Source organism: Schistosoma mansoni, chromosome 4 (assembly GCF_000237925.1).
Source record: "Schistosoma mansoni strain Puerto Rico chromosome 4, complete genome".
Classification (NCBI taxonomy): Eukaryota; Metazoa; Platyhelminthes; class Trematoda; order Strigeidida; family Schistosomatidae; genus Schistosoma; species Schistosoma mansoni.
Window position 1 is genome coordinate 3,370,943 of NC_031498.1, and position 15,332 is coordinate 3,386,274.

Here is a 15,332-nt window from a genome sequence, read left to right on the forward strand (position 1 = left end):
AAACACGTACCTGCAAAAGTCAGACGTCTCAAAAAAGCAAGCAACATATGCTGACACGGGTAACGGCATGTTTGAAATGTCCTGGTGGTATATACCCCGGAACTTAAGTCAGACTCGTAATGAAATGGTCCATGGGTGAAAAACATAACTTAGTGTTTCATATTTAAAAGGCAGGTAGTTAATCATTTTCAACTGATGCAGCACTTTGTCAGAGACAAACTCTGTGAGCTATTTAAAAACACCACGTAATCTTGTAGAAACGTTCAGCTGGTTGTTTCTAGCAACTGTTATTGATATCGCGTTTTTTATCCGTATATTTGAATGTTCCAGTTATATACTTTCATCATCAATGCATGCGACTGATCCTTGATCTCAAGACATCTGACTATGTTATGATTACACTTTGTTGTTGATGGAATCGCCCAACAGTTAGGTGTGTGTTATGCCCAATGGCTCACATTCGTTTGAGGTTTAGCAAGTATCTTATAAGACACTGCATAAAATATGGTGCCATTCGTGATATGACACGTAGGTAGTAGTTAAAGCTATAAAACAGGAATAAATTGTTCCATTTACATTAGTCAACAAAAGTATGATTTTGCCAAGAGACTTAATGTCTACTTTTAAATGTTCGAATGCATATCAAATTAAATTTATCTCTTTATGGAATTCCCTACCAAGTATTGGATATCTAGACCCACCTACTCCAGCCATATATTGTTAATTTTCGTCAGATATTCTTATCTCTGAGGTTCTCGACACATAATAGGCCCGAAAATGTTTTAAAAGGTTTCTGACAGATAGGAAAGGCATAATTCTGATAAGTGAAGATAACACGTGCTCATTTTATCCATCTACAAAGTAAGAAGATTCGTATAGAGTGTAGCGGTAAACAAATCCCTAAGATCAATAACTCTGTAAGTGTTCAACATTTGATGCTGACCACATTAGTTTTGATGGATTCACCCTACTGAAGGCGGCCGGTCATGCATACGCACCAGATCACCAGTTGGAACGCTGAGCTCAACTTCTCCTACAACCTCTAGCCAGTTTAGGCTAGTCTTTCCTCAACATACTGATAACTTATGAAATATACCTTCGAACCATCTCCGCTTCTAACTATTGATTTCACTGGGTGGGAACGTTTCAAATACAGGTGTTACTGGTTAAGCAGTTCTCAAACGCCAAATACCTATGGCATCCTCAAGAGCGTTATAAATATCAGTCTGTTGTCTTCAATTGCTTATCTGTTGCGGAGAGAAAACCTCAAGGACTCGTGTTGTCAGTAAACCGTGAGGCTTTAAAACCATATGTAATAACATGAGTCTACGTCTCGTGACTGTGAGCCCATCCTTCGAGTGGCCTTAGGTAGTGAAGGGTACATCATAAAGTCGTTTAAGATGGTCTATAACCATCAATGTACAAACAGCTTTGTGTTATCTGATCCATGGAGTAGGTGTTTGCCTAATAATGTAAACAAATTGAATCTCACACCCTTACACTCTTTCGAGTTGCATCAGGCAGTAAAAGTTCTTAAGAAAAAACGTCACAATAAAATAACTGTTATCTATGTCAAGAACATGAAGTCCGAATTCGCTCAAAATAAGTGTGTAGGGAATTATTCGCTAGCTTTTCCAACTCTGCTCGATGTGTTTATTGTGCTACATCAAAACGAAATGTTGAGAGAACATTACAGATCAAATATCCGGACATCTGAAAGGAAAAGAACACATAGATAGCTGCCACTAGAAACTGCCCACTTTACGTTTCTACAAGATTACTTTGTTTTAGAGAGTTTCAATTTGCAAAGTCTAGTTGATGCATACACACTAACCTTGGAGTCGCCTACACTGGCCATATTTATTTCTGCGATGTACTTAAACCTCACTTTGCTAAAAGTGTTTTTCTGCATCGTGCAATACATGAAAATCAACTTTAAACTGAAATTTCCAAGCTTTTAATTCTATCAATGAACTAGAAACAATATGGGAACTTATGAAAGCTATTTGGGTTTTTAAGTGGGTTTATCATAACCGTTATACATTTGTCTTTTTCGCCACATGAAGCCCTGAAAGTCTGGAGAACTCATTAGACTCATTAACTATGTAGATTCACTATAATATTACTATTTTTAATAAACTATCCACTTGAAAACTATTTTCTGATTATAAGCAAAGATAGCTGGTGACTCGCAGTGGAATCCAGGACTTGCGTTTAGTACTATTTGAGACTCGTCAGCTGGATGTACATGCATCTCAGAGTCGATGTTCACTCTGGGACTCGAACCAAGTACCTTTCGCCTCAAACACCATCGCGTTATCCACTCAGCCACTGAGTCCTGATAGCCACTTGCTTGTGCAGTGAGGTGGAGTTTAAATTCACTAATTATTGTTTGCAAGTGAATTTAAACATCAATGGGGAGATTCAAACAAACAATACAAAGTGTATTTTCTGGTTAGTTTACAACTTCGTAAAATTCGTCGCGGTTATTACAACATTAGCTGTTGGGTTCGTCTATCGGTTACGTTTGTACGTGTAGCCGGGCATTTTCAGAGAATCTCTACGAACCTCATCAGCGGATTTACTTCCAAAGCAGCTCTATCTGTTCACTTGGTTGGTGCTTTATATTAAAGTGTAGTTTTCATTGCCAACTTTATGCTGACTACTAATGGTTCCCCAATCTCCCTGTTTTGGGGAAATCCCCAAAGTTTGGGGAAATTTTGGGGGTTTTGTGCCATTTCCCCAAAATTTTCTATAACCGCTTCCCCAAAACAGGTAAAATTTTTCCCCAAAGTGGGGAGTTTGGGTTTAGGGCGGGCTTTTTTAGTACTCATCAATATATTATACAAGATATTGGACAGCTCATCAAACGAAAAGTAAACCTCAGCAGCCCTATCTTTTCTACTTTACTGCTGTCAGACAGACCATTACAAGTAAAAATTGTATAATCATTATAGGCATGTAGGCAATCGCACATTCAAAGCACTACTCATGTCTTGTAAAACCAAGTAGTACTCCTGTTTGTTGGTGAGTTGTAAACAAGGAGGGCAAACTAACCGTAGTTAGTGTAATTCAGTCATCCTCAATATATTATGCTGATTGGAGAAGAATTGGGTCATATGAAACTCAAGGGTGACTAGACCAAGGTTTAACACTTGTTCGCAAAGCCACCGATCGTGTGGTTTAGGAAGATGAAGTCTTACTGGTTCCAATAATCGTCAAAATTAGGGAACTTTTAGACTAAATAATAGGTTACGGCGGTATATATATTTACTTCTATTGTTTTCAAAATTTCGAAAACTACCGCCTTGTTGGTCTGTTCCCTCTGTAGTTATGCCATTAATTACTTCAATATCTGATAATTAAAGTCTTGTTTTTTGTTCTGTTTCAAAGTGCAGAATTTATAGATGACGCACCTTTGTGTTGCCTATAATTTTGGTTTAGACGTCCCATCATGTGAGGTCTCTAACTTCCTGCTTAGACCACATCATCAGCATCTATCATGAAGAATCAATATTGTATACAATTTTTGAGGTTAACTTTAGACAGCTTCCCATCTTTCTTTTATAATCCAGTAATTTCCAACCTAAGGACCATGTCCTAATACTTGATTGCCCGTCCAAGTCCCTACTTTTATACGTATTTAGTTGTATATACTTCATACCACGACACCAATTGGTGTCGTGATGTGAAAGAAAGCTGCAAAGGGCTAGCTTCTGTTGGTCCTTCACGACTCCCTGGCTGGGGTCCGAGAGATGGTGCAACACAGTGGCTAGAGACGTTATCAGATATGGCTCAGAATAGAAGCCAGTGGCGATCCTGCTGTAACCTTCTTCTACTTTCTTCATAAAGAGTGGCTATAACTTTCCTAACTGAGAGAGCTCTTCTGGTTGTACATTTCAGTTCCCCCCATCATTACTCTTCTCCTTTTCTTTTTTTTCCTTCTTTTATATATACACATCTTCTTCCTTCTCCCATTCTCATTATTTTGCGTGGCGCATATGTATCCGGTGCCCTTTGTACCAATATATATGTGATTAAATAAATAAAGTATATACTTCATTATTCCCCATCAATAAACTAAGCGGTCCTCTACTTGCCCTATCAAAAGTACATGTCAGAAGTTCCAAATAAAATTCAATTAGCCGTAAATAAGAACGATGGTAGTAAGATTATTTCATTTCCCGACATCGGATTAACGTAAACATCTATTTTAAGAGATGGTTAGTGGCTAGCAGTATAATCCAGGACGCTTGTTTCGTCCTATTTGGGACTAGTCAGTTAGACATACCTACATCCCATAGTCGATGTTCACTCTGGGACTTGAACCTAGCAATTTTATCTCCAAACATTGAGTTATCCACTTGGCTACTAAGTTCAGATAGCCATTGCACAAGTACCTCCTGAGTTCCACTGATAGTGACCATCCGCTTTTGCTTAAAGTGCTTGTGACTTATAAGAAATATCGAGGCAAACTGCATAGAATGCACACATACCAAAGAAGATTGATTCATTTCAGTCAATATCAGTTGGTTATCGAACTTGACATTATTGATTATATCTGGTGTTTCCACTGTGTATAGCATAGATGATAAGTGGTAATCTGATCATTCTATACATTCGCTTTCCTCATGTATGTGTCGTTTTGTTTGACTTAAAACCGTACTATTATTATTTTGTCACAGAGTTTCATAATCTGGTCCTCAATATGGTTCAAAAATGCAGTGGTTTAAACAGGTTGGTGCATACACTGGTAAGATGTTTTCAATCACATATAAACATCCTTAGTCTAAGTTACGATTGAATGATGTGAAATTATTTTTAATCGGATTAGGGTTCGTATTTTTATTGAATTGGATTGTTACTTTATCATGGACACCGAAATTTAAATGTTTGTCAGACGGTAGCTTGCTTCAGAGCACAAAACAATATTCCATGTTTTCTTTAAGTACGTTTCCCTGATTTTTCTTATAACTCATCTATTATAGCTGATGTTAGTTATGCTCAAAATCTTGCCAATAAGATTAATATATATTGTTATATCCTAACGGAACCACAGTCACATCTAACCAAAGCTTATCATGTTCAAACAACTTGGGCTCGAAGGTGTACTCGTTTTAGTTTTATAAGTTCAAAAGCGGAAAAATTAATGAAAATGCTTGGTAAGTCACAAAAGCGATCTTATTTTTTATCTTTGTCTAGAAAATTTTATCAATTCGTTTGTATGAAGTAAAGAAAATGTGTAATGTTCATAGGCATAAGAAATTTATATTCCAAGTACTTAAATTCTTGTGTAATAGCATTTCATTTTGTACGGTGATCTACGTCAAACAGAAAATTTATATTAAAGTGTAATTCATCATTCAAAGGCGCACAATTCACCTCCATGCATAGTCTGCTTATAAGTCATTCCAAAGCAACTAAAAAACATAAGCAATTGGCTTTTTTATGAGACCACTCCCCGGGCCTTTGATATATAGGTCTAATCCACAAGACAATGGAGGAATTTCAGGAGTTACAGTTTCGTAGTGGCCACTGACCAAAATAGGTTCACTCACTCTTGGTCACACCAGGGCATTTAGAGGCATTACTCTTTAAGACGAGTGTGCCGATCAAGTTGTCATAACTTTGATCTGCGGTTTTACTAGTCATAAAAAACATTGTTCATTATAACTGTTTCACACTATTGTTAGATTGTTTTGTTTTCGGGAAGACGGCTGTTCACGAAATTGAGAGGGCGAAAAAAGGGTCCGGCGCTTTAACCGTGTTGATATTATTTATTGTTATATATTTTAATAATAATAAATAATACCAACACGGTGGTGGACACGGAAGGTCCACCTAGAGGAGTTGGGAAACCCTGGTTCCAAACCACTGGTACACACAGACTCAAGGATCTTGAGGTAACAAAAGGTGTATGGACCTATTATTGGTCACCGGCTACTATGGGACTGGATCTCTTAACGTTGCTCCGCTACCTTGTGGATTAAACCTTCAGGTCAAACGTTGAGGGTGTGACCCCTAAGAAAACCACCTGCTTCGGTCTGGGCACCCGGGCAGTATCATAGCCCTCACACAAATCCATGATAACTGCTACTGGCCTCATTCCCGATCGTTGCTGCTACCTTGACGTGGTGGTCGGGCTTGCCTATCGTGATGAATCAATCGAGCTATACTGGCTGGAACAATCGTTCCTCAAGGTCCTACCATGCCAGGCAGGTCGTTTGAAGAGCGGTGAGACTAAAAGCAGCAAACCCAAGGTCCGAAGGCGAAGTCGTACTACTGACTGTACAGAGGTGTGACAGCAGTTAGGTGTTTCCTTCAGACAACCAGCATGACAGCGATGCTGCCTTCTCACAAGGAGGGGTGGGGTTAGAAAAGGTCGACCCTAAAAATGCACACCTCGCCTTACCCCACGGATATCCGTCTCCGGCAGTAAGGTCCTTTGAAGAACGGAGCTAACACAAAAACTACCCACAAAAAGATCGTGTGTGACCGACCTCAAGCAGTTGTCCCTTGGGCACTGCGGTCACGCTCTCAGGTCATTAAGACCACTTCTACCCAACTTCCTTTTCAGGTACCCCTAGAAGAACCCTTCCATGGTGTGGGTAACCGGAAAGTGTTAACTGCCCTCATACCTCGAACAGCACTCAAGACCACTGACTGACTGACTGGCCTCATTGTTATTGTGTGGCGCATATATATCTGGTACCCCCTTATGTCAATGTTTATGTGTTCAAGTAAAATAAAGTATTAAGTTTCCTATTTATTTACCTATAGCTGTTGATAGGACGCAAAATTATGTTAAACATTCTTGGATTTCAATGCGTGAAACACTTCGTGCATTATATAAACAAACTTACAAAGCGGCATATTTTCTTAAAGCTGATGACACAACTTATGTGATTATGGAAAACTTAAGAAATGCTTTAGAATACACAGATCCTCGTAAACCATTTATTATGGGTCATATCTATAAGGTTAGTCGTTTAAAGTTTATTATTATTACTACCTAATTTTGAGTAGTAAGGGATTTTTATTAATCTTACTGTTGTAAATTGTATTCATGCAAGTTTTAAAACGTTGTTACTTGTGGTACTTCACAGTAGTGGTAGCTATGAATCTCTTAAGCGGAAATACCTCGACACCTACTTGGGTGTTTGAAAGGGACCACAGTTACTGATAAGGACTTATAATTGCAAAAAAGTAGTTTCTCTGGGCCCTTGCTGGATGAGCATTCTGCAAAGCATGCAAACTGATACTGTAAAACCGGTCATTGACGTCAATGAGGCTTATTATAAGCCTGCAGTTGTGTCAAAACTTTCACCCATCCTGATTGAACTTTAGTTGTTCTTGGAATGGGAAGCCTCAACTCAGGACGTCTTGTGTCGTAAGACTTCGTGTAATGTACTGAGCCATCTGCAACGCAAAGTTCTACCAAGTTATATCGTAAAATTAGATTTGAATGAACGATATACATTCCTAAGAAAACGATGCCGATAACTCGAGGCTAATGGAGCGATGGATCCATTAGGGAAAAACTAGTTGCTTCACTACAATAGATATTTTAATGATGATTTCTGTTATAACTTGTACCGCCTGGATGCCCTGTTAATGTATAACGTGATATTACCGCCAATTAGAGAGCAGTGATTTATCGGTCGGACCAATGACACACGAAACCTGTACGTGCAGTCTAGAATACTTATCAATCCTGCTATCTACCTAGCTTAGCCAGTTAAATCCAGAACACCAATCTCAACCTCTGCGGTACAAATCATTTATTTCAAACATTCTGGGTTTATATACCAAACAGACAGACCACATCGTACCATAAAATCGGAAAACAACATTTGTACAAGATTTAGCTAAATGTGGCTGTGAATAAGGGAGATAGTAAATGATAGACAGGGCATAATTCAAGAATGGTAAATCGTATAACAATAGCTCATAAGTCAAAATAACGCTTATAATAAGAGAGACATGAATATGCATAGTATTGGTTCATAAATGGATCCCAAAGTTACCATTCACCATAACAATTCCACAAGATGTAACGACCCGCTCTTAAGCAGTTACATGTACATCATCATACATTGATGGTCTGAGAAAGGGCTGTATATGTTGTTGATGAATTGATAAAAGGATTTTTCGTCTGGTAAGCTTGATGATTAATAACCCATGAATAGGTGAGTTTATGGAATGTAATGTGCGCTCAAATAGATCTAATAGTGTTTGGGATACGTCAACACTTCCAGCATTGACAACCTCTAAAACGAACCGTATGCGGCAGTCGTTATATATATACATATATATCACCCTGATGCACTACGCTTGTTGCACCTACACAAAAACACATTTTCCACAGAACTTTTCTTTGAAGGATAAATAGTATTTCTGATACAGTTTATTTTCACGACCCAATAGTATAGCTCCACTTTGAAAAAATTGATTTTCTTGTGTATTATTAGATTAAAATTCATTCGCCATAGATCAGTGCCTTAATGGTTTGAAAATTAGTCTTTCATCCATTTAGTCATACTTTCGAATCCCACTTCACCTACTACTGCTTAATTGTCTGAGTAGTACCGCTAGCCTTCACGAAAGTGGTATAGCTTAAAAACCGAATATACAAACTTGTATTTGACTAATTTGCATTATTAATTGTTAGTCTATTAATTGAAATAAATATTTAGTCTGAAAACTTTGATTTTGTAAGACAATTCCCATACTGTTTCTTTGTAGATAGAGACAATTATGGATACTTAACAATAATAAAACTATGTATGTCGGTTCATACTCCTACCAAACTACCAATCAGACTAATTAGCGCTTAAGTATCACCTATGGATACAACCCCGGCACAGTCCATTGTTAGCTAATGTTTTGCCACACTTCAGCTTTTAAATAAATTTCTAGACCTAAGAGGAAGTTAAAAAACTAAAATCTACCATTTTACTCTGCGTCAATAAAGACCTCTGAAAACTATTTTTCCATAAATGCAAGTGTCATGAGCAATTCATCGAAATTGAGTTGAGATTCCTCATGTTAAATGTGAATAACCGACACTCATTACCTTTTGTTAATGTAGCTCCAGTTCTCCCCAACCTCATCTACATTCCTTTACCCGTACATATATAAAGCTTGTTGCAATTAATTGTTCAAAATTCGTCAGTTTCTTATTGTATACAAACGTAACCTGTAATCTAATTAAAATAAATTACACTTTTTCTGTTTGTGGAAATATGTGTTGTTTGAAGTTTATTCAGGATAATTATCATAATAATACTTTATAATGATCATCGCCACACTTAAGAATATCATCTTTATAATATTCTGATTTTGTATTTAGATGATTGTGACGATTTCTTTATTGTTACAAATCTAAAAAATACTTTGTTTCATAATTAACTGTTAGTTCGAGTGTTTAAATGAACTAAGTCCATCTTGTTAGTTGCCTGATTAAAGGTAATACATACACAGATATGCTGTTTGTTTGTTTTTTGGTTCAGGTTTAAATTAAAGCGAAAGATTTATTCTCTCTCTCTCTCTCTCTCTCTCTCTCTCTATATATATATATATATATATATATAATGTGTGTGTGATTTTTACAATCGATTTCATTTATGTTCATTGTAAATATCCATATTGTCCCATCTTTTATATTCAGTACTGAATCTGATAAGTCTATGTTTGCTGTATGGACTACCTAAACTGACACCTAGTTTCTGTCTGCATTTACAGGTTAATTATATTTTGAATAGTGTCTAACAGTGGCACCCATATCGCGCGTTCCGTTCTATTTGGGACTCGTTAGTCGAATAAAAATGCACCCTGGTGTTAGTGCTCACACTAAAACTTATACCAATACCCAACACTTTCTCATTCAATCTACTGAGAAATGGTAGCCATCAACTAATTCAACAAATATAATATTTGTTGGTATTTGTAGTGATTTTTGTTTTCCTGTCATTGGTATTCAAGACTAGACTTAATCAGTCTATGCTGACATATGACTTCCTTGACCAAATGTCTTATAATTTCCTATAGTTTTAATGTTTATCATATTTTTGGATACTGACTGGCAGTGGGATCCAGGACATCATATTTTAAACCATAGACAATTTCGTGGTATCTTCCTACAAAGCCCATATGCGAATAGAGATTGATCCAATTCAGTCTGGAATAACATCAACCAGAAAATACAAACCTATAGCAAATAGTAATACTAGAAATAACCGTCTCCACTTTCATTCTTGTAGTTATTGGCAAATTAATCATTTGGGAGTAATTTCTATTAAATACTACTTTTGCTATGTAGTATACCATTGTAACACTTGGTAAATTAAACAGCTATATCATCTAAGCGTGGGACCCCGTAAGCCCTCTCAAGTTTCGGTTATAAGCACTGGGCTTCTTCGCGCTCTACATTGCTGAAGTCCAACAGTATGTCTTCAGGCTCAGTGATGATAATTTAGTTAATTCCACCGTCTTGAAACACCAATTTATGGGGCTTGGTTTTGTTTTGTGAGTACCATTTTAGCGACTTCTACATCTTACATTATTTATGAACACTAGAACTGAATGGTAAAAGCAGAAATACAATCAGTTTATGACATGTAACTACTATGAAAGATGGCTGTATGAGACTATCATTTGTTAGCCCACCACGATTATCATTAGCCTTCACACTTAGAATGTGGATCATTCCCAAGTACCTTATGGATGAGTCATTTGAATTTTCAATACTGTTAATGATAATACATGATACTATATAAAAATGTTTCAATGAAAGTTAACTCATTTACATTATGATTACTTGTATTTCTGAATGTTGAATTGTGCTTGTTCAGAGTATTTTTAAGGTTCTTTAATTTTTTTTCTTTCCAACTTTTAGTTGACTATTTCACTTTAAAATTATAACTGTATTAAACTAACATTTATTCCAGTTTCACAGTTTAATAGTTAACTTCGAAATTTTCGTCAATCTGTTAATTTTATGCTTGTTTTTTGTTGCACTGTATGAATGTAACCTTTCTTTCTTAATTTGAGTTTTTTCTTCAATATTTAATTTGACAATAATAATACTAACAGTTCAATTTGTAATGGTTTTCATTGTCCCGTTAATATTTTATTAAAGCCATGAACCGATCATTGTTAGACCACAACTAAAAACCTGGAAGCATTAGACGGCCTTTTCCTCCTAGTGTGGGACTCAGAAGTGCGCATCCATGATCTCGCATGCGAGGATCGGACCCAGGACCTTAACCCGTAGACTACTGACCCGGAATTCAACGGTATGCGTGCATCCTATGCAAATCACTTCAATATGTCAAAAATGAGATGGCCCAAACCATCACAAATCAGATTAAATTCTATACCCGTTGTACAAGTGAGTGGCTATTTGGTCTTAGTAGCTGAGTTGACAGCTCATTGGGCGTTTGAAGCGAAAGGCAGTGGGTTCAAAGTCCGGAGTTAATATCAACTCTGGAACACAAGTACATCCGTCTGACAGGTAGCAAATAGGAAAAAACGCGCGTCCTTGATTCCACTGCTAGCCACAACCTATCTCTTCAATAATAAAAATGCTTTTTTTGAAAGCTTTTTTAATACTCCATTTATCTAATTATTTAAGATCCGTCCAAATGAATTCACTGTATCTGGTAGTTTTGGCTACGTACTATCAAGGACTGCTCTCGAATTAATTGTTCTGAAAGGTTTAGACAAAGTGGCTGACTGTGGGCCAATTCAGCATGTTTGTGAAGATATTCAAATATGTAAGTAGGTGTTTTTTTTGGTTATTTAGTTGAAATTAAATACAACCCACTGGGCGGTCTAAGCTGAAAGCAGTAGCAAACTCATACTCTCCGGTTACATGAAATTTAACTAACTAGACTCTGGAAAGCATAGGTAACTACTGAGCTCTAGCATAATGCCAGTCACAAGGTTTGTGCATTTTGATTTATATCTTCAAATGATTTAAGGATACTTAGTGGATTCATACAAACGTAGCAAACACCATGAAATGAATAATTATGAGTAGGCAACAAAATTCTCCATGTTACATTGAACCACAGGAATATCGCAGTGACAACTCCTTACGTGTGACTGTAAAGAATCATAGTTTAACAAAAATGCAACTCTTTATATACATTAGATCAAAATAGATAAGTGGTTTCCTCTTATTGCTCCTGTAACAGAATAAATCCAGCAGTAAGATGTTCCACCTAGATTACCGGCATGTACAGTGGTGCTGCCTCCTCATAACATAAGGGAGGGGTTAAGAAGTGTCGGCCCTGAAAATGCCGCACCTCATCACACCCTACGGATACCCGTCTCCAGAGGTGAGACCTTTGAAGTACGAAACTAACAAATTGAAATCTGCTCGCAATAATGCCGTGTGTAATCGATCCCAAGCATTTGTCTCTTGGGCTGTTCACTCACGCTTCCAAGTCTCTAAGACTCCACTTCTAATCCAGTTTTCTTACCAGGTCCCTCGAAAACAAAGATTCTTTCACAGCGTGCGCAACTGGGAAGTGACAGTCACTCTCATATATCTAACATCACTCGAGATCACCTTACTCACAATAGCTGTTCCCCAACACAAGTTGCTCAAACCTAAGTGCCTGAGGCTAGTCAGAACTTTAAAGAGCACAAATCTCACGAATATCCCTTCTAATATTATCTGAAGACTTAAATTTTGAACAGGCTTTCTTACTTAAGTTTCTTCTTTGAGTAATTTTATCCAATCTGAGTAATGAAACAAAAGGTGGGGAATGCTTTGGTTTTAGTAGATAATTGCTTGAATTCAATATGTTCGGCCAGATCTCCCAAATACTCTGCAGAAATAATCGGGTTTCAAGCTCTTAAGAAGATAGGACCATCGAACCAATCTTTGAGATCAATATCTTTTCGTGCACCTAGTCAAACTTAATCTGCTGAATTTGTTCGAACTTTATATAATACCATTGATCTATTTATAAGTACTGATAAATCACAGCTACTTGATTTACTAAAAACTACTATGCTTGCATACTGTGACTTCACCTAGCCAACGCATAAATCCAACTCACTCTTGGCACATAGAAGTGCCTAGAATGCTAGACGATTGATCGCGACTGGGCTTTCAAAGGCTATTTATTCTTCGTTCGGATATCACTATCACAGTCGTTAGAACATTGTTGAACCATCTTATTCATAGCAAAATTTTCAGAACGTGGACGATGTTTTCCCAAAGGAGTGAGAAGTCATCTGAAATCCGGCAAGCTCTCTTGATAGATTACCATCTTGCCACTAGAGATACCATAATAAACCTCTATGAAATTCACGTATCTTGACCTGCATGAACATCTCTTCATCACCAGTTGTAGTAGCTACTGGTTCCGTAAGAAAACGTAACAGTATACCTACAAAGTTTCTAGATCAAATAGGTCCAAAAACATTCACAAATTCGAGTACTGTTGACGTATTCTTAGGAATGACTCCTCAAACCCAGCAATAGCATATATATATATATAGTCCTCATCTTATCTTTTTTTGTTGTTTTAAAACAAAATTTTAGCTAAATGTGCAAAAGCATTAGGCATAGAATTCAAGGATAGTATTGATATGTTTGGAAAGTCACGATTCAGTAATGTTACTATAAACGATCTTTTTGGAACATTTAATAACAGTAATAATAATAGCGGAACAATTCAGTGGAATCCGATAAAAACAGATTATACACAAGCAGTGTATGATTTAAAGAAAGTAAGTGTTAGAAAGTGTACATAAAACAGTCTTCTTTCTTTATCTATATATCTAACTTTAAATCAAATATCGATATGGGGGTCATAAGATTGTTGAATCTTATTGAGATCACGAACCGATCTAAGTTGGACAGCTAACCGTGTCGGGTGGGAAAAAGGTACCCACTGAAAACAATGAAAGATGGTCGCGTAATATTGTGGGTTGATTAAAGTTAGACATATATACCATTAAGTCCCGGTTCAATGATCTAGAGGTTAAGTGTTCAAGTGTGAGATAAAGGTTTTGGGTTCTATCGCTAGTGGTGAGGTCATGGATGCACCTTTTTGAAGAGTTTCATACTAGGACGAAACGACTGTCCCAGTGCTTCTAAGTTTTCAATGGTTGTCTAGCTAAGATCGGTTAGTAATTTCCACTATGATTGCAATTTATTTATGAGGAAGAAGTATATCGTCTTAATTCTAAGTCACTCTGTTATTAAAATTGAAAAAGTCTATCTTTGATGTTTCATTTAAGACAATAATCACGAGTTTCCATACAGTTGATAATATTCATTAGAATCGGAGCATAACAACTTTTTCATGTAAAGGCACTCAGTGAGTTTCGGATTTCTACTGTCTTCTCCACTTATTTAGATTAACATACCTGGTGATAGTATCACCATCACTCAAACCTGTGTACATTAACCTATGCCCCCAAATGCCCTAGTACGGGTGAGAGTGGAGAGAGTCCGCTCTCCCTCTCGAAATGCTCTCACATGGCCACGCGTATATATAGCCTCTGCCAGGGAAGTCCTACTCACTGCCTTCTCGCGGCGGGGTTGTTTACGAAATCGAGAGGACGAAAAGCGAATGTCCGGCGCTTTAACCGGATTGGTGGATGTGGAGTGTCCACCTAGGGGAGTTGGAAAACCCTGATTCCAAACCAATGGTGCACATGGGCTCCAGTATCCTGAAGGAACAAATGGCGTATGAACCAATCGTTGGTCACTGGCTACCATGTGACTACATCTCTATGCCAGTTTATCTCTATTTTTTTCTAATACTCACTTATGTGCTGTCAAAACCTTAATTTCATCTAAGTTTGAGTAAATACATCATTTTACCATCTTTTTCGCTCATTGATTCTCTATTTAAAAGAAATAATCTCAACTGTTTTAATCTTTTTTTTTCTCCCACTCACCAATACCATCCATCCAACTGAATTTAGTTACCTGCAAGTCCATTGCTGATCAGTTTCGGTGGTTTAATACCAGTGAGAATGTACATTTTAGAATACTTAATATATCATCTTCGGCCAGTTGGAATAACGCATAGAATTTTACAACATCTACCTTATTCATTATCATCTTCAATGAATCGTTATCGTCAATAAGGTCATAGTACATACTAATATATGCACTATTGTCGCAGTTACTTTTATTATTTGCACAATATATATATGATACTTTCTTTTTTTTTGAGTCATTTTAACTTTTTTTTGTTTAATCTTTTTCTCATCGTGACCAACATATCACAATTTTCAGTTACTTGAATAATTTTTCCTGGTTAGCGTTTTTTTTAGCGAGTTGGTTTTCTACGGGATGG

At 37.0% G+C, this 15,332-nt stretch overlaps 1 protein-coding gene across 1 annotated transcript; it reads left to right on the plus strand.

The window, feature by feature from the left end:
* Nucleotides 1-449: 449 nt before the first annotated feature.
* Smp_051930 (putative beta1,3-galactosyltransferase) lies at nucleotides 450-15,120 on the plus strand (the record flags this gene model as incomplete). Its single annotated transcript, XM_018796561.1, has 6 exons — nucleotides 450-528; nucleotides 4,989-5,162; nucleotides 6,781-6,980; nucleotides 11,636-11,777; nucleotides 13,562-13,749; nucleotides 14,956-15,120. 6 exons carry the CDS (start codon nucleotides 450-452, stop codon nucleotides 15,118-15,120), a joined length of 948 nt encoding a protein of 315 aa, XP_018651691.1.
* Between the last annotated feature and the right edge of the window lie 212 nt (nucleotides 15,121-15,332).